Below are 18,836 nucleotides of genomic sequence, written 5' to 3'. Positions count from 1 at the left end.
AGGAATAAATATATATTTTTAATTTATGTGAATTATATGGTTATTAATAGTTAGCATGCATCAGGTGCACAACTGTCAAGCTAACCTCTCCTGAAGTTTGCAATCCTGTTACTTAATTTTTTTAACCTTCATTTTTTTTCAAATAAAAATTATTCTACATCATACAACTCCCTCTTCTGCTTTATGCTGTAAACATTATGTATTTTTGCTGTACATTTCAGGAAAAAATGCTCATATAGTACCTGATTTGACAGCCTGAGGTGGGAAGATAACATTTTCTAAAGGTTTAGCACTTACTTCCATTAAGACCTTGTCAAAAACGTCATAGATAAAAGTTTATTTTTAGAGTTTTGAGGCCTAATATGAACTTTCCTCAGGGGAAGTGCCTGATATGAGCAGGGCTGAACTGTTGGTCAGTCTCTGCCTGAATAGCAAACAGACGTTAGACGATGTGGCACCAGATAATGTTACCTTTGCATAATCCTGCTTATAGGTTAAGAAAACTGCTCATAAGTGAAAAGTAAACCATTGGAATTAGGGATGGGTGATAAGGCAAAAATCACAATACTTGAAAATGTTTTCTCAATACACAATACAATATCAGGATTTTAGGTTTTTGAAGTTAGAACAAGCAAAAAGCCCCAGCAGCTCATTTTGCACTCTGTGTAAAGACTCACGCAGTTGGTCGGTGTTGTTTGTATCCATGTAAATATAAAGATCACTGACCAACTGCATGACACTATATTTGTGCTCAGAAGTTACTGTAATTGTAACATCCTTTACCACGATAACGACAAAATACTGTCATATTGGCCACCTCTAAACAGAATTATATAATATGATTGAGGTAGTCCTGAAATACGACGACCCTTGACGTCTTCAAACGTTCAGACACGACTCTGAACTATTTTTGTTTGACCTTCTTATCATGGCGCCCTTTAACGCCCACTTTCACAGAGCGCATGCGCAGCTCTTCCATTTTCAAGCTTTTACCGCGAAACCGAGCAGGAGGGAGTGGGTGAGTGGTGAGCTCAACAAAACAAAGTCGAGAAATGTAGGAAAACTGAAGATTGTTAATTTAAGTGTACGAAATCAGCTGGCTAGCGGTGCTGCTTCTACTGTCGACACTTGTTTCCGAGCTTTTTTTCCAATTAGAAGCTGAACAATAAGGCATTTTAAACCAGTGCACCGAGATGTGAGGTCTGCGTTGTGTTGAGGCTGCGTCACTAACGGACAACAGATTTGAGTTTGGAAAGTGTTCGTGGTTTATTGATTTATTTTTAATAAGGGGTCTGATTACTTCAGTAAAATAGCGTCTATATTATCGAACTGCTGCAGTCATTAAACTGTTGATGTGTAGATGTTAACATGCTGATGATGATGAATAGTTTTACGTCCCACACTTTTTATTAAGGATAATAAGGGCTATAGGGGCCCATTACGTCAGGTCGAATTTTCTGGGAGCAGAGTGTCCAAATAATGATATTGTCTGAGTTTTTAGTGCAGTTGTGCAATATGTGCAGTGTATTACATAGCAGCTACTGTTGAAATTGTACATGTCGCAGCAGCCATCTCGTGATACAGTGGAGGTTGGGGTCTGGAAACCCATTAATGGCTGAATTCTTGTGTCAGCGGCGTATGAGGTGATATGGTGGTTGGAGGTTGGGCCATTGGGTTAGAAACTGTTGCGTAATCTGACGGTCCTTGATTTCACAATCCTGTATCGTCTTTGAGATCGGAGACGTAAGATAAGATTGTGTTGAGGGTGGGTTTTGTCCTTGATAATCTTTTGGCATCATCTAAGGAACCTGAAGTAGAAGATGTCCTCTAGTGATGAGAGGGCCATTCCTGAGATTGTCTGAGCTGTCCTGACCACCTGGCTGCAGACAGTTGCGGTCCTGGTTGGAGCAGTTTCCTAACCACACTGTGACGTAGCTGTTGAGAATACTCTCAATGACGCACTTGTAGAAGTTCCTTCTACTGGCCGAGATGCCAGTTTTCGTGAGCCTCTTCAGGAAATGCAGTCATTGTTAAGCTTTCTTAACCAGTTGTGTTGTGTTAGGAGACCAGGTGAGATATTCACTGACATGGACACCAAGAGATTTGAAGGTGCTCACTCTTTCTACCTTCGTCTGATGAATGAGCAGTGGTTTGTGCTGCTCTGCCCTCCGCTGATAGTCATCGGTCATCTCTTTCGTTTAGTCACCATTAAAGAAAAGACTTTTTGCCTGACACCATGCCACCAGGTTTGCCATCTCCATCCTGAGGCAAGTTTGATGATGGTGGTGTTACTGTGGGAGGCAACATGTTCACCCATAAATAGGGTGTACAGCACTAGGGCAGCAACAAACGACTAATTTGATAGTCGAATAATCTTTCGATTATTGAAACGAATAATCCATTATTCGGATTATGAACCGCTACCAAATAACTCTCATGTAGCGATCGACTTCTAAATTTAGCTGGAGGTTGTTTTATGCATTTGCTAACAATGAAGACAATAAAGAGGTATAAATTCACTGTTTTAATGAAGTTTCCTGCTAATACAAAAGATAACTAAAACTCCAGTATTTTTTTTCCTGTCAGAATTTAAAACTAAGGATGTACAAAGTAGCAGCAATAAAATATAACAAAACTAAATCGGTTTTCCAAATAATAAAAAAACTTTACATTTCAAATTTAATCAGTGCAGTGTGTGCTTTGTGCATTCTGCTGTCTGTCTACACTCTGTTGCAACAAAATTCTACCATCACAGGTCTTTATTGAAATAGAGGAGAGTCAGCATCTCTCTGCACTCCTGTGAGAGACTTGCTCTCCTCAGAGAGCTGCAGAGAAGACGTGCTCTGATGGAGCAGATGGGAAAGTGGTGAACGTTTGTAGCAAACTTGTTCTTTATGAACAGTTAAATTTGAACAATTTTGTTTAAACACTTATTTCAACGGTAATCCATTGTCCAGCTGGCCTGTATGTTCGCGTAGAACTACCTCCTGTGTGCCAAATTTGAACACACTGGTGGCTTTGACTTTATTTGGAAAGTGAACAGGGTTGTTGTGAATAATTTTTACTCGCCTCTCCGTTCCAACTTCATTAACGATTCAAGAGAAAAAGCATTTCGAAATACGTTATACCTCAGCTCATAACATGAAGTAGGACGTCTTTGAACATTAACTTTAGCTAGCTAGCACATCTAACTTACTGTCGTCATGAATCTTCTTCAGCCAGTGAGCCGAAGTTTGTCCTCTTTAGGTGCTCCAACATGGAGGATGTGCTCCCCTGCCAGCTGAGGTTGGCTTTACAAATAGCACAACTGACAACCTTTTTTCTGAGTTTAGCGTAAAATGCTCCCACACTTTTGAGAATTTTGTTCTTGAGGCTGCCATTGTGCTTTTGTTAACTCTTCAGTGAGCGGTAATCTCAAAGCATTCCTAGTTACTGCGAGAAAGACACGTAATGTCACCAACTAATCGACTATTAAATTAGTTGCCAACTAATTTGGTCGTCGATTTTAGTTGACTAAGCTGAATAATCGTTGCACCCCTATACACATCACATGATTCGGCCCTGGGGGATGCGTGTTTTTATAATTTGTATGCTGGAGGTGTGGTTTCCAGTCCGTGAAGACTGAGGTCTGCCTGTCAGGAATTCCATCACCCAATTGCACAAGGTGGCTGTCAGTCTAAGGGTTTGGAGCTTTTCAGTCAGCCTTAATGGGATATGAGTGTTGAATGCTGAGCTGCAGTCAATGAATAGCATTCTCACCTTCCTCTCTGGGTGTTTAAAAGATGTGCAGATGGTGTCTTCTGTGGATCTCTTTGCTCTGTGTGCAAACTGGAGGGGGTCCAGAGTGTCCAGTATAATGTTCTGTATATGAGCCAAGGTGAGTCTTTCAAAGCACTTCATTGCAACTGAAGTCAGTGCAATTACACTGTTGTTGTTAAGACAGGCCACTGTGCCTTTGTTTGGGAGTGGCACAATAGTGGTTGTCCTGAAGGGGGTGGGAATTAGAGCATGTGCTAAAGAAGGATTGAAAATGTCCGCAAAGACCTCAGCCAGCTCTGCTGCACATGACCTGAGAGCACAACTAGCTATGTTATCTGTGCCTCCAGCTTGTTTTGGATTTGCTCTGCTCAGAGTTTTTCTCACTTCTGTAGATTTGGCAGAGTTGGCTCCTGCATCTCCTTGCTCACTGGAACTCTCTTCTCTGGTTTTGTGTTGAAGGCTTCAAAGTGGACATAGATGTCATTCAACTCATCTGGCAGGGCAGTGGGGCAGTTGATTTGCCCTCTATTCTTGTTTTGATAATCTGTGAGCTTTTTAGCCCTGACCACATGCACCTGGTGGAACATACTGACCAGACAGCACACAGGCTAGTAACAAGTACTCAGCTAAGGGAAAAGTAAAAAAAAAAATACAAGAAATAGAACAAAGAATAAAGACTAATAAAAAAACTGTCAATGTGAAAGGAGCTCAGGAGATGTACAGATAAGATGTGTACACATGCAGATATGAATCTACGTATGTAGGTCAAGTAGTCATGTACTATAAAATATACTATAAAAGCTATTATGTACAGAGTAATATGAACATTTGTAAAAATGTCCTTGTACAGTAGTGCAAAAGCATTATGCTACAGGAGGAGTTGTACTGTAGTACATTAAGGAAGGTTTGTTGGTTCAGTTTAGGTTTGAAGTGTGACGTGTCCACTGTGGTTGATGGGTGATACAGCTCTGGGGGAAAAAGCTGTCTGGATGTGCTGGTTTTGATGTTTTTTTGTAGTCAGTAGAGTTGCTTGACACATGTTGGAGGCACACAGCATGGACCGAACCTCGTTGTTTATCGGGGGTTTTTGATTGGGGTATGTCTGGATGCGCTTTGTAGGCACACAAGTGCTGATGTAGCTTGTCACACCTGTTAATGGTACTATCCTCTTGCATAGCAGCATCTTTGAACATCTCCCAGCTTGTGCTAGCAAAGCAGTCTTGAAGCATATAATCTGCTTCTTTAGTCAGTGCCTTAATAGTTTTACTCACTGGGGGCTTAAAGACTGGTCTGTATGCTAGGTAGAGAAACAAGGAGATGTGGTTTGACTATTCAGAGTGGTACTGATGAGTCAGCTTTTGGTTGAATGTAGGTGGCCAGCATGAAAACAGCTGTGAATTCCCTTGGTAAATTAATCTGTCTGCATTTCGACATCAGACACTAAGTGGGTTTTCATGCACTCAATAATCCGATCATAATTGTATTGCATAATCATAATTGTATGATAACTGCAGTTATCTGATTATTCAAATGGTCATGTAAACACCATACTCCGATCTAGAAATCTGATTAAGAAATCCGATAAAGAGAGCTGGATTTTAGGTCAGTAATCAGATTTCTCCGATTTCTTTCGAATTTCTCAGTCTGCGCATGCGTGAGAACTGAGAAACCCGAGAGACTGCTCCCGAAATAAGCAAGCAGCGTTGCCGCAAGCGGCGCTGAAACCAAACACAAAATAAAGTATTTAAATATTCTTAATCTTCTAGATGATGTATGTTCATATTTTTAAGTAAATTGGCGCAATGTTTAAATGAATGTTTGAGTTTTACATTACGTTTACATCACCTCTTCTTCTGTGAGTTTATTGGCTGGTTACAAAGCAGAAATCCAATTACTGCCTGACTCATGTAGACCCGGAGTTTTCCATTACCTGATTACTCAAGTGCTTGTAAACGTGTTGATCAGATTACTGTCGAAATCTGATTTTCTGAAGTTATCGGATTATTAAGTGCATGACAACTCACTCAGTGTTTGTGTCCAATCTGAACATCAATGCACTACATACATTATTAAACACAAACACCTCCCACAAATACATTTGTTCTTCCTGGAAAACAAATAAACAGGACAATTAAATCATTAATTGCAATTATTATATAACAGTTCATCATCAGCTAAATTTCTCGATTGTGACAGCCCTAGGCATAATAAGAATTTTTTCAGACAAAGGGGAAAAAAGACTTTTTCTCCTCTCCCTGGTGGGAAAGTATGGAGGTAAAATAAAAAATGAATGTGAGTAAACATTTTGGAGTTTGTACATGTTTTATTTTTGGTCACAATTTCTTAATTTGTTCCCACGATTAACAGTTTGTTCTTTCATTTTCTTTTAATTCGAGGATACGTTTTTTTTGTGCGCAAACAAATAAATGTCGTAGATACGGGCTGTTTTATTTGTCATGTGCCTAAGTAGGCTAACAGCTCCCTGAAACTGTCTGACAGGTTTTGGTTTGTTAGATTGATGTGATAATGGACAGAGATGTGCTGATAAGGTTTGATTTTGATTTGGGGGCGTTATGAGATCACTGTAGCTCCTCTTCACAATGGGGCTTCGTAATCTGCAAATGGCTTGCAGATTCATCAGAGCAGCTGCAGCTTCGTGATGAAATGAAGGAAGACAGTAAACTACAACCTTCACTAAACTGCACTTTCTAATAATAATTGTATTTAACAGAGGTGAAGCCGCAGCGCAGCCGCTTAGCACTTTTTCTGCTCATGAGTCAAGCTGCAGTATTAAAGACCATCACAAAGTAACAGAAGGAAACATTCAGGGTTTCAACATCCTAATATTAAACACACACAGAAACATTTGTGTGACTCGCATGATTAAATTTAGCCATTTTAGTGGTTTTATCTTCACAGTTCATTAAATATAGTTATTCAGTTCTTTACAGCAAATTATTAAACATAGTTATTCAGTTCTTTGCAGCACATGTAGTTAAATAAACATAATGTTCATTTAAACTTTGACCTCATTGTGTCAAATCACCTTTGAAATATACATTCATATATTATTCTCTCCTTATTTGTATTATTTTTTAAAATTTATTTTATATAAGAAATGAATAGACAATCTGTTATACTCTCACTATTAGACATATTGTCAAACCAATAAATAATAAATAGTGAAGTAATTTATTTTATGATTTTAACACTCAAATAAATCTTTTAAACTCTATAAGACCTCAGGATGTCAAAACAGCTTATAAATATACAGATATTTAATAAGACTTTTTTGGTACTATAGTTACAGTTATTTATTTGATAAAAATTTTAATAGTCCAATTAATCTGTTAAACTCTCACCACACGAAGGTTTCTGTGTGTGTTTAGCTTGAGGATGTTGAAACTCTCAACATTTCTTCCTGTAATTGTGTGACACTCCTTTTTGACGCATCCATCTAACAAACCAAAACCCTTCAGAAAGTTTCAGGGAGCTGTTAGCCTATTTGTACAAATAAAACTGTCTGTATGTACTACATTTATTTTGTTTGCGCATGAATTAAAAAAAAAAAAGCACAATTAAAAAGAAAACATGAGCACGATTAAAAGATAACAAGAGAACGAATTAATAAAACATTACCACAAATAAAATGTACCCACAAATTAAATGAAAGCGAGAACGAATTGTTAATCGTAGAAAGGAATCAAGAAATTCTGACCACGAATGAATGAAAACGTGTATGAATGACAAAATATTAACTCAAATGAGTTTTTATTTTTTTTACCTCTGCCTCCTCCGGGGCTCCCTAGGAAAGTGCTTCTATAATAGCGATAATCAGAAACTAAAACTCGTCACTAATGTAGAAACTTTAATCCTCCTCTGCACTTTGAACTCAAACTCCTGAAGTGCATTGTTTCTAAGAACAAAGTGAAATATTAATGTTTTAGCTCTAGGGAAGTAAAAACAATAGTTCTGGGAATGCATTTAAGGGTTTTATTACACTTCAGTGGCCTGAATTTCCAACTGTGGTGACTAGAATCTCAGAAAATGGAGTAACAGAAGTTAGCCAGTTGCTCTACCCTGTCTATAATAGGTACCATAACATAACTGTCTTATTGTCTGTTATTTCATTTCTACTTTACTTTTTCAACCAAAAAATGAAAATAAAAGTGTGTGCAGATGAATTGCTTTCTCAGGTTTCATTTCTGCTTTCATTTCTCTTCCAACAGTGACTAACTGTCCTGATGAAACCTGCTCGAGGTTCAGCTCGATCCTCCACACAGCGTCCTAAAGGTGGAAGTCGAGGTGGAAGAGGGTTCCAGCAACAAAGTCAAGTACGTCTGGATATTTGATATTTGTAAGGTGAAACCTTGAGTACTGTTAGCTAGGGGTGTAACAATACACTTACTTTAAGGTTCAGTACTATTTTTGATTCTGAGGTGAAGATTCGATTCGGTTGTCGATATGTTATTTGTTTAAAATATCTTGGTTCTACAGAGCTCCAATTATGTGCTACACTGATTGATTTGGCTCAGGAAATACAAATTATATTAGTTTGCCTGTGTGAAATAGTAATCTTATAAAATAGGCAAAACCTGAATTGCCACATAAACCCTAATATAGCTTGACCAACCAAAGATGTATCAATGATACTGTTATATTTAGATTTTTTTTTCTCTTTCGAGATCATTACACTCATACTGTTAACCAGACTGGTTTGCCAGTTATTTATTATGAGCAAAAGTTGTGTCCATGATGTTACTGTTTTTAAAATTATGCTAAAAGGTTCATAAGCTTTTAAATATTCTGTGTTTTAGAAACCATTGCCTAATGATCGGAGTACGCAAGACAAGTCGAGCAAGAGCAGCGGTGAGTTTGAGGAAAGCTGCTCATGCTTGTTGATGATGAAGAAAAAACATGATGTCATTTCTAGGAGTTGCAAAACTCTAAACCTGTGATGATTTGCTCTTGACCAGACATGTGTGTTTTTACTAGAGCCCATTGTGTGCCAACAGCGCTACTGAGCACAGTCTAATCGTGGGCATGTTAATACCTAAGATATAGTTATAGTTCAGCATTCATGTCCAGTTGTCCTGACTTTCCCTTCTTCATGAAGCAGTGTCTGCGGTGGCTGGAAAAGCCCAAAAAGGCCAAAAGCTGAGAAGACAGGAGAATTGGAAGCCGTTGAGCAAATCCAACATTGCAGCCATTGACAACGTGCTGGGTTTGTCAATACTGTGAGCAGTGTGAAAATTATGGTCACCTTCATTAAAATGTACATGCCAGCTTGCTTAAACTTCCAAATCTGAAAGTGTTTTTCTTGCTGTTGTGTCAGATCTGTTCTCACAATGAGGAGGAAAGAAAAAGAGGAATCGCAGAAACACCTCAACTTACTAAAGGATCAGTAAGAAATGTTGAAAAATTAGAAATGCCCTTTAAATGTAATACGCAAAGTTGATCTTGTATATGCAGATCTGTTGTTTTGTCGCTATTGAAATGTTACCAAGCTTATGATGATCTCCTTTTTTCTGATATGGTCTCATGTTGTAACTGTTTTTTTGCAACACTTTTTGCTTTGTTAGGTTCCTAGCAAAATGTGCCCAGCTCCCCGTGCCGTCACGGAAATCGGAAAACATGATGCAGGTGTCCCAGCAGTTCCAGGAAGAGCGCCAGAAGATTAACCATGGCAAAAAAAAACTTCAGGCATACGAGGTAATTGTTGGTATTGTAAAATGCCCTTTTTGTCAATGCACGATTTGACAGACCTATTTAGAAGTTAAATTGTGATGCATCAGCGTGGCACTACATGATTTGTAAGTTGTAGTGTTTAAATTAGAGTGTGATTTTGCTGTGTAATAAACATCAGTCAGAATCTTAACATTTTAGCTGCTGATTAATTGCCATCTAAATAATTGCAATCAGCTCCAGTAATTACTGATCACTGGAGTATGTTATAATTGTGACAAGCCTATTAATGAATGATGGTTCTCTGCTGTGTGTAGTTTTTCTTTTGGACTGTTACAAAAATACCTGTATGTCACCAATTTGATGCTTAGGTGTGCTTGTGTTTTTAGGAGAGCAGTAGAGAAGTGCTTAGCAAGCTGGAACAGCTGCAGGGAACGAGGGACATTTTGGAGGACAAGTGCAGGATCATGAGGGACAAACTGGAGACAGAAGAGGAAAATGCACAGGAGGTACGCACTAAAGTAAGAAGTACACCAAAAGCACATTTAAAATGTGATGGAGCAGAGACAGTTGCATATGCAGTTTTAATAGTTGGACATATCCTGTAACTACACTGGTTTGGCCACATAATAAGTAAAACCTACAGTATTGGTGAGCTTCATAGTAGTGTTGACTGATCATGATCTCAAAGTCAGAATACTTTAAAAAAAAAAAAATAATAATACCATTACCCTTTTGTGGTCCTTGGGCCAATACTGAGAATGGGCCAGTGGTCCATAGTCCAGTTTGTCATAAAAATGAGTGAAAAAATATTTAACTTAACAACACAAAAGAAATATAAAATGTTTTCAAATAAAGTTGGTCAGTAGGGCAAAATGTAACATCACGATACTTCAGGACATTTTTTATGATACATAATGTATCACAGTATTAATTTTTTTTCTGACTTCCAGGCAAAGTAGTGCCACATTTTCAAAATACTGTCAAAAGCTGTGAATCCAGTTACTTGTATTCAACATTTTACACACTGTACTGCACTAAATCCAATTAAACAGCACTAATTATTCTGTGTTTTTAAGCAAACATGCAGTTGGGAAGTAATTAAGTACTTACGATATCCATGATATGACCAGAAAAGCATATTGTGAGATACTGTGATTAAATTTTTCACACTCACAATAAATTGCCCAGCACTATTTATAAACACTACATAACATTAATACAAGCCCTGCAAAAATGGTGCACAGAGGCAGCTTTTTGATTGAAGTGTTTCAATAACTACTGATATATAGCTGGTATAGTGGAAAACACATTTTTATTTATCTAATTAAGGTGGTATTAATCATGATATAGCATTGAAATTTCGTTTATGTGCAAGGCCCACTCGCAACAACAAATATCTTCGGAAAAAAAGTGTGTCTATAATGTGTTGAAACCCTTCAGTTACCAACTGCAGCTCATCTGCTGCAAAAATTGTCACCTTTTGTATAGATTAACCACAGCTGACTAGTCACTATTTGAGGAGTGTGCTGTTCTGACATCATGGTGGTATAAGTGGTGCTGGCATAAGTTTATCAGACAGTAGTGTTGCTAGGAATATGCAAGTGTCGCTGCTGGGTTAAGAACATATGAGCTTTGGTTGGTTGGTACCAATAAAATGAAAAGGAGGTTTCATTGTGTTAGTGATAATTAAAATGAAAAGATTAATGTAAAAAAACATTTTTAGGAAAATCTCACTTTTTTGTGTAGTGGCATGCAAAATTGCTGTTACTGAGAATAGTTAAGTGACTAGAAGATTAGTGTATTAATTTTGTTTTGTACAATTTTGGATTTTAAAAAAAAAGGAAAGGAGCATCATGCAAAAGTTTGGGCACCCCAAAGGATTTGATCTCTCAGATTACTTTTACTTATTAGGAAAGGTCAGGTGATAGAAATATCAAGGCTTTATAAATACTTTGACCCCTCAAACCCTGTCCCAACAATCAGCAGCTATGGTCTCTTCTAAGCAGCTGCCTAGCACTCTGAAAATTAAAATAATTAATGCCCACAAAGCAGGAGAAGACTGTAAGAAGATACCAAAGCGTTTTCAGGTAGTCGTTTTCTCACTTTGAATTGTCATTAAGAAATGGCAGTTAACAAGAACAGCAGGTCAAGTTGAGTTCTGGAAGATCAAGAAAACTCATCGTAGGATTGCTAGAAAGGCAAGTCAAGACCCCTGTTTGATTGCAGAAGATCTTCAGCAGACTCTTGAGTTGTGGTGCACCGTTCTGTTGTGCGGGCACACTTGGACAAATATAACCTTCAAGGAAAGGTCATCAGAAGAAAACATTTCCTGCATTCTCACCACAAAATGTTTGCAAAGCACATCTAAACAAGCCCGATGCATTTTGGAAACAAGTCCTGTGGACTGATGAAGTTAAAATCTTTTTGGCCAAAAACGTTTTGGCCACCATGAGGAAAGGTGTGTTTGGAGAAAAACAGGTGCAGGATTTCATTAAAAAGAACTTCTCTCCAACTGTTAAGCACGGGGGGTGGGATTTAATCATCCTTTGGGATGGAGAAGAACAGATTCAATTAAATACCAGCAAATTCTGGACACAAACATCATACCGTGTGTAAAAAGGCTGAAGATGAAAGAGGATGGCTGTTACTATAATATACATTAGATAATGATCCTAAACACACTTCAAAATCCAAAATGGACTACCTCAAGAGGCACAAGCTGAAGGTTTTACTATGGCCCTGACAGTTCTCCAACCTAAACATCATCGGAAATCTGTGGAGAGACCTTAAAAGAGCAGTGCAAGACGCCCCAAGTATATTACAGAACTAGAAGAACAGGCAAAAATCACTCAAACAAGAATTGACTTTTGCAGGCTGGCTGCAAAAAGCGTTTAGAAGCTGTGATACTTGCCAAAGGGGGTGTTACTAAGTATTGACCATGCAGGGTGCCCAAACTATTGCTTTGGACCCTTTGCCTTTTTTGTTATATTGAAACTGTAAAAGATAGAAATAAAAAGGTAATCTTGCTTAAAATATTAAAGTAATGTGTCATCTTTAACGTTATGCCTATTGGAAATCGGATCATCTTTTACTTGCTAAGCTTTCAACAGTAGCAGAAATTTTGACTGGGGTGCTCAAACTTTTGCATGCCACTTTAAGTGTGTAAATGTTTTAATCAAACGTAAAAAGTGCTTGAATTGTAGTGAAATTTGACAAGAAATTGTGTCTAGCTGTCTGGAAGCTCTCTGTAGCCTAGAACATTCCAAGACAGAATGGCACAATCTGAAGACAAGTTCATACTACTCCTTTGTAGGTCCAAGAGATGTGGCATGCTCCATTTATGTACTACCGTCTGAAGCGATGAGGGAAAAAAAAAAGTATGAATGTTGCTCTGCTGAAGTAGAATATTATGCATAGTTCATTATATCAAATATCACCCTGAATCACTCTTCTTTCAAAATGTAATGACTTTAGCCATCTCTAACCATCTTCTGAGTTTTAATTAAAAATAGTATGAACCAACATGCATGTGTCACCATACATGACTCATTAGTGAGTTTCCTTTTACTTTCAATGTAGCACTTTGTGTGGTTAAATAGACAGCTATAAACAAATAAACAAATAACATTATTTATGTAGTGACTTTGGCTATGCTGGTAACAATCTATCTGGCCTGGAGAACCCATTATTTCCATAAACAATCTGAAAATTGAACTTGTCAGACCACAAAACATATTTCCACTATGCATTAGTCAATAACAGATGATTTTGAGTCCAGAGAAAGGTGAACCACAACCCATCCCATGCTCATAAAGGACTAGGCCTTTCCTGGATGCTCCTTTTGGACCCAAGAATTATTGTATTACTGTTTAAGATGATTTGAAAGTTTCATGTTCCTAGTTGCCCCTTTTCTAACTTTTTGAAATGTGTTGCAAGCATCAGTTTCAGAATGAACTTATGTCCACACAATGAAGTTGATTGAGTAAAACCTTAAATATTTTGTATTTGTACTGTTTTTCTTCAAATATGACAAAGTAGTTATAAATCACTTTTGTTTTTATCTGCATTTCGCATACTGTCCCAACTTTCTTGGAATTAGGTTTAATTAGTGTGCATTCTGTAGAAACACTGCGGCCAGCAGATATCAGATAGGGACCACAGCCTGTGAGGCCAATGCTATGTAAACAGTACTGTGAGAAACAGAACAAGAGAACAAGCTGTAAACTTGTGAACGTTAAAAAAAAAAAAACAACCACAGTGTACACTCTGTTTGCCAGCTATCAGAATGCATGCTAATCTTAACCCAGACTCAGTTAGGCAACCTCAGAGGTCTTTCCCATGCTGATTTATTGAGCTGTATAGACAGAAAGCAGCTGCAAGCGGCAGTGACCAGGTCCAAGTACACATCAGCACAGTAAGCCATTATGCAGTTTTAGCCAACAAGGCCCAATGCAGTTTGGACCTTATTTACAGAGAGGGGATGAAAAATGCAAGGAAGTCAGAGTTTATCAAAAGGCCTTCATTTGCCACAATTGGTGAGCAGTGGTCTTTAAACATGATACATGCTTCATTTTGTATGTCATGTGCTGTTGAGCTTTATTGAACATGCAAAAGATTGTCAACATAGATGTCAAAAATAAATGACTAATAGTAAAATGTCTGTCATAGATGTATTTGCAAAGTGGTTTGGTTTTCCATGTTTGACCCTTTGATATGCATGACATAATGAGGCCCAATGCACCCATAAGGGGTCCTTTTGGCATAGAGGTGCTAAGTGAAAGTGGTAAAAACGTCTCCATATGTTATGATTATTGATCAGGGACCTTCAACCAAAATGTTTACTGAGTTTTCTTCTGGCTGACGTTTTGACCCATTTTATAATAAGCTGTAGTCTTTGAATAATTCAAAATACCAGACAGGGAGTCCAATTTATGACATGTAATTACAAAGTTATTGAGGTCAGTGAACTGAATTACATGGCACCAAATGTTTATCTGTAGACTTTGTTAGAACATTGTAATAGCATTTTTAATGATTAAGTGTTTTTGAGTGCTAAAGTGGCCCCTAAATGCCAGTCTGGAACAGATTTTGCATACCTCCTCCGATTCTCAATGCATACAAAGGTCTATAATTTTGAGATGAGTCAAACATGAGTTATGAGTTATAGTGATTTAAACTTGCAATTTTGTGGCCATGGAGGCCATGATGAGAAAACAATTCAGCATTTTCTGAATAATTATTTATGTACAGAGTATTTCTAGTCCAGTTTTGAAAAGTTAGGATCAAAACTCAGACTAGTTCGAAGTGTGGTTCTCAAACAGTTAACGACTGAAAAAAGATGTGCATTTTTAATACAATTGTAATTGCAAATGTGTTTGGCACACTTTACTACAATATAGGAAATAGGTATGTGACCATGAATAAAAATATGTACATGTAATATGTAATAATTACTTGATTTTCATGAATAGCACCCCCCCAAAGGCCAAATCTTATGAACACTTTGCTGGTTGTTAGAAAGTGCCTACATAGAAACACCATTCAAGTTTCATGATGATTGGTCAGTGGTAAGCCTGTCAAATGCCTGCTGAAAGCTTGTTGGCTAATGGCAGCCATCAATTGCAATGTATCAAGTTGTCCTTAGACATTCACTTGTAGTCTGTCTAATAGATGCTACCTGCAGAATTTCAGCTTGATCGGATTTAAGGATGCTGAGAAACAGTTATTTAGCATTTATAATAGCGCCCCCTAACAACATATGCACACCAAAATTGATAGGCTACCTCAGAATCTCCTGCTGGATGAAGGAGTTATAGAATTTTTAAATAATTATGAATTATTTCAGAAGGGTTAATTAGCATGTGGCCGCCATGTTGTTTACAAAAGTCACTTTTTTTAAATAATCATTGAAGTTCAGGCTCTTCTGAATTTTTTGAAACCAGGTACATGAGGATTGAGTGAAAACCCTGGGACTAATTTGGAAAAGTAGGTTTTGCATATTATGCAGTCTAACTATCTAGCTAAAAGTTCCAAGTTGCAAAGTAGTTTGTTTTGACCCAAGGAATCAGAAAAAAATGTGTTTTGTCTCTAAAAAATTTTGTTAAAGAGTTACAGGGCCAAACACGTTGTGCTGCGCAGTAGCGCCCCCTTTAGGCCAATTGGGCTCATGTTATGCGCCTGAGTAGCGGGAGGGAAAACTACCTATTGACCAAGTTTCATGTCTCTAGGACTTACGGTTTGGTCTGGACAATTTGTTTTAGCTGAGAAAAAGAATAATAATAATAAGAAGAAAAACTCTAGCAAATACAATAAGGTCCTACGCACTGCTACGTCGCATCAGTAGAAATCATCATCAAGAACTGCAAGAGCAGGCAGACAAAAATTTTTCCTTTAAAAAACAAGTACAAGGGCAAAGAATGCCCCTAAAGTGACTTCACCATGTGAACGAGTGTTACTATCACACTAATAAAAAAAAAAACAACACTTTATGCATGGCTTCAACTAATGAAGCTTCACCCCACAGGGTGAAAGTGCTCATCTGTACATGAAATGGAACACTGCATTATGTAGCACTCAGTAATGAATCATTTTATACTGAAAGCACAACTTAAAGAGACCAGTTTTCAATTTTCAATTCACTGATTAAAAAATTATCCACTACCCAAAATGGTCTACCACCCAAATAATTACCTGGGCAGTGGTGGTAGTCGTGGTCTCATTTTAACAGAGGGACTACAAGAATGTTTTTGATCTGAGTATGTCCTGAGTTTCAGTTTCGGTGATTCATGTTCATTTCCGTGCATCACAAAAAACACTGACTGACTGGTAATTGACTAGTAATTGTCATGTTTTAAAATGGGAGAAAAACTTTCCAGGTTGAATTGTTGATGTTACAGTTAGCAATACTTATTCCCCAAAAGCCTGTGGAGCTTATTGAAATAAATTGTCTGAATGCAAGTAAGATCTGGCCCAGTGCTGTTGCATGGTCTTTGCCATAAATGAACATCCTCTTTAAATCCATTTGAATAGCTTTTTTTTTATGTGACTCTCAGAACAAAGTTCAGTTGCTGTTTTTTTAAATCTTGAAATCTTGGATGATGGCTCTTAGCATAATACCTTCAGTAGTCATAGTTGTCAAAACAAAACACAAACACTTTTGGGTGGAGCATGGATTGCTCCTGTCAGTAGCTAGTGTTTTTTCTATACTGCTGTTACATTTGTTGCCTAAGTAACTTAAGTACTTGCTTAACACAAGTTCAGTAAGGTTTTTGACCTTGTCTTTTTCTGCTAGCTTACTCAGCTGTCTGAGCAAGCTGTCCTGCGCCTTCCTGCTTTACCAACGCATTCTGATGATGATCCTACATTACAGGTACAGTACACTATCTAACATATGTTTGCAGGGGTCATCAGTTTGAGTTCAGCACATTTTCCTTGCTCAAACCCACTCATTTCAACTCGACAGTTTAGTTACCCGGTATAGTGGATGGGTTTGAGCAATAAAATCACTGAATTTTGCTCAACCCCTTTGTGCAGTTTTAGTCCAGCATTTACACAATCTTTTTTAAATGAATAAAACGTACCCCACTTGCCTATGAGGTACAAAATAAGATGAGGACTCTTGAATTTTAAGTTAATAGTATACATTTAAATTGTAAAAACTGTTTAAAACTACAAAACTACAAATGAGCTATTGAAATACTAGAAATATGTAGAATTGAATAAGTGATTGGGAAGTAATATTAATGAATAGTAAATGTTTGTTTTGTGCAGTTAAGGTTGAATTTTGAAATTGTTTATTGTTGGAAATGGTTGGGCTTGTTTGCACTTGTGGCTGCAATGATGTGTGCAAGTTTTCATGGCAGCTAATTTTTTTCAGCAGGGAAAAAAAAGATAGCATTTTCAGATGTTGTAAAAGCCACAAAAGCGAGGCAAACCATGTGCCATGTGACGGACTTGTTCTTAGAAGCCAGTTGTGTTGACCACTAAGAAAAAGAAAGTTTCCTGTTTTCAGATCTAAGTTGGCACCTAGAGCATGTGAAATGCTGACACAAAACCTGTAAAGACATTATTACAGCATTACTATAAAGACAATATTAAGTAGCAAAGCAGTATGCAATCACCTTTTTACTCTCGAGGTACGTTTATATTTTAATCTTTGTCCCAGCTGCTTGCAAAAATACACAGCAGAAAGTTTTTTCGGTGCACTGTAGATCGTAGTCTGGAGGTAAGTGCATTAAATTGGTCTTTTTTTTTTCTGACCGGAATTTCTGCACTAACCAGGCATTCAGTTTACTGAATTACTGAGCAGCGGCAGTCTAAACTTTCGTCACTGTCCATGTACTTTCGCGGAAATTGACAGTCTTGTTGCAACTCTTTCAATGAAAAATGGTTCCTCATTTTGTTATTGCATGCACAACACACTGCATTGTGATTCAGCGTCTAGGCAGTTTTTTGTAATGCAATGTGATAATCTTTTATATAGCCAGAGTTGCTGATGCTTGGCTGAAACATGCGTTTGCAGATAATATCGTCCAGTATTGAGACTGACTTCTATTACAGCAATACAGGCTAAACTATTCCAAATGAACACAAAAAGAATTGTGGTTCAAAATAAAAAAAAACTTAAAATGCATCCAAACCTAACCTTCAGCATGAGGATATGTTAAAACAAAGAGTGAATGAGAAAAATCTGAATATTATGATGATGTAAAATATGGAAAACAAAAAAGAACATGTTAAACTTTCACAGAAACCACAACTGCCAGGAATTATGGGTAGCTCTGCACCCTGTGTTATTGATATTGCTTGAGATTTGGATTTTGTTCACTTGTCTGGTTACGAAAGGTGACCATTAAGAACATAGTGAGTCATATTTGACCTTTCAGTTTGAAAACTGACAGTCTTTTTCTAGTATTGCTTGAGTCTACTTCATTATGCAGCTCTGAGCCAGTAGCATACCTTTTAACTAACGTATAGTTGGTCCTTTAGGAGCAGATGATGAGAATGGTGCCCAATCCCAAAGCTGTCATGAAGGCTCCTCAGAACAGTAAAGTAACATGGCATGTGAACAACTTCCTGGAAATGGCACATAAGCAGGCAGATCTGCTATTGACACACCCTGTGACTACAGACAGTGGGGACAGTGTCCTGTAATTTTTCCTGTTTTTTTTTTTTTTCCTTTTGTTTTTGTAAAAGTGAAAGTATTTTATTACAAGAGAATGGGGTTTTGTTTTATTGTCAGCTCTGTTATAAATTGTATGTAAATATACTTGATAATAAAAATAATACTGAACTTGAATACAGATTTTAAACAAAATAATTGTTTTTATTTCATAATCACATTATAAGGCATGCACATACATGGCTCTGACCAAGCATAAAATATCAAT

At 37.4% G+C, this 18,836-nt stretch overlaps 1 protein-coding gene across 5 annotated transcripts; it reads left to right on the top strand.

Moving 5' to 3' along the window:
* Nucleotides 1–978: 978 nt before the first annotated feature.
* Nucleotides 979–18,665, top strand: LOC118798228 (centromere protein Q). 5 transcript variants are annotated; one of them, XM_036557621.1, is made up of 9 exons: nucleotides 979–1,018; nucleotides 7,989–8,093; nucleotides 8,577–8,628; nucleotides 8,879–8,996; nucleotides 9,095–9,163; nucleotides 9,342–9,471; nucleotides 9,834–9,953; nucleotides 16,739–16,816; nucleotides 18,436–18,665. In XM_036557621.1, the coding sequence occupies exons 2-9, from the start codon at nucleotides 8,004–8,006 to the stop codon at nucleotides 18,598–18,600; spliced, it is 822 nt and encodes a 273-aa protein (XP_036413514.1). In that variant the 5' UTR covers nucleotides 979–1,018; nucleotides 7,989–8,003; the 3' UTR covers nucleotides 18,601–18,665. The 5 variants fall into 5 exon arrangements, with proteins under 5 accessions (XP_036413514.1, XP_036413512.1, XP_036413513.1 ...); XM_036557619.1 differs by having other exon boundaries at nucleotides 9,834–9,965; XM_036557620.1 differs by having other exon boundaries at nucleotides 8,876–8,996.
* The last annotated feature ends 171 nt before the right edge of the window (nucleotides 18,666–18,836 follow it).

This window comes from Colossoma macropomum, unplaced genomic scaffold (genome assembly GCF_904425465.1).
Source record: "Colossoma macropomum unplaced genomic scaffold, Colossoma_macropomum, whole genome shotgun sequence".
In the NCBI taxonomy this organism is placed as follows: domain Eukaryota; kingdom Metazoa; phylum Chordata; class Actinopteri; order Characiformes; family Serrasalmidae; genus Colossoma; species Colossoma macropomum.
Note: the sequence above shows the minus strand (reverse complement) of the source record. Positions and strands in the feature narration are given on the sequence as shown.

What these genes read in the sequence shown, in the direction of transcription:
- LOC118798228 (XM_036557617.1), top strand. Translation starts at nt 8,004, where the DNA reads ATGAAACCTGCTCGAGGTTCAGCTCGATCCTCCACACAGCGTCCTAAA. An exon ending in GTGCTGGGTTTGTCAATACT is followed by an intron (nt 8,997 to 9,094) that starts GTGAGCAGTGTG and finishes CTGTTGTGTCAG; the next exon opens with ATCTGTTCTCACAATGAGGA. An exon ending in CACAGGAGGTACGCACTAAA is followed by an intron (nt 9,966 to 16,738) that starts GTAAGAAGTACA and finishes TTTTTCTGCTAG; the next exon opens with CTTACTCAGCTGTCTGAGCA.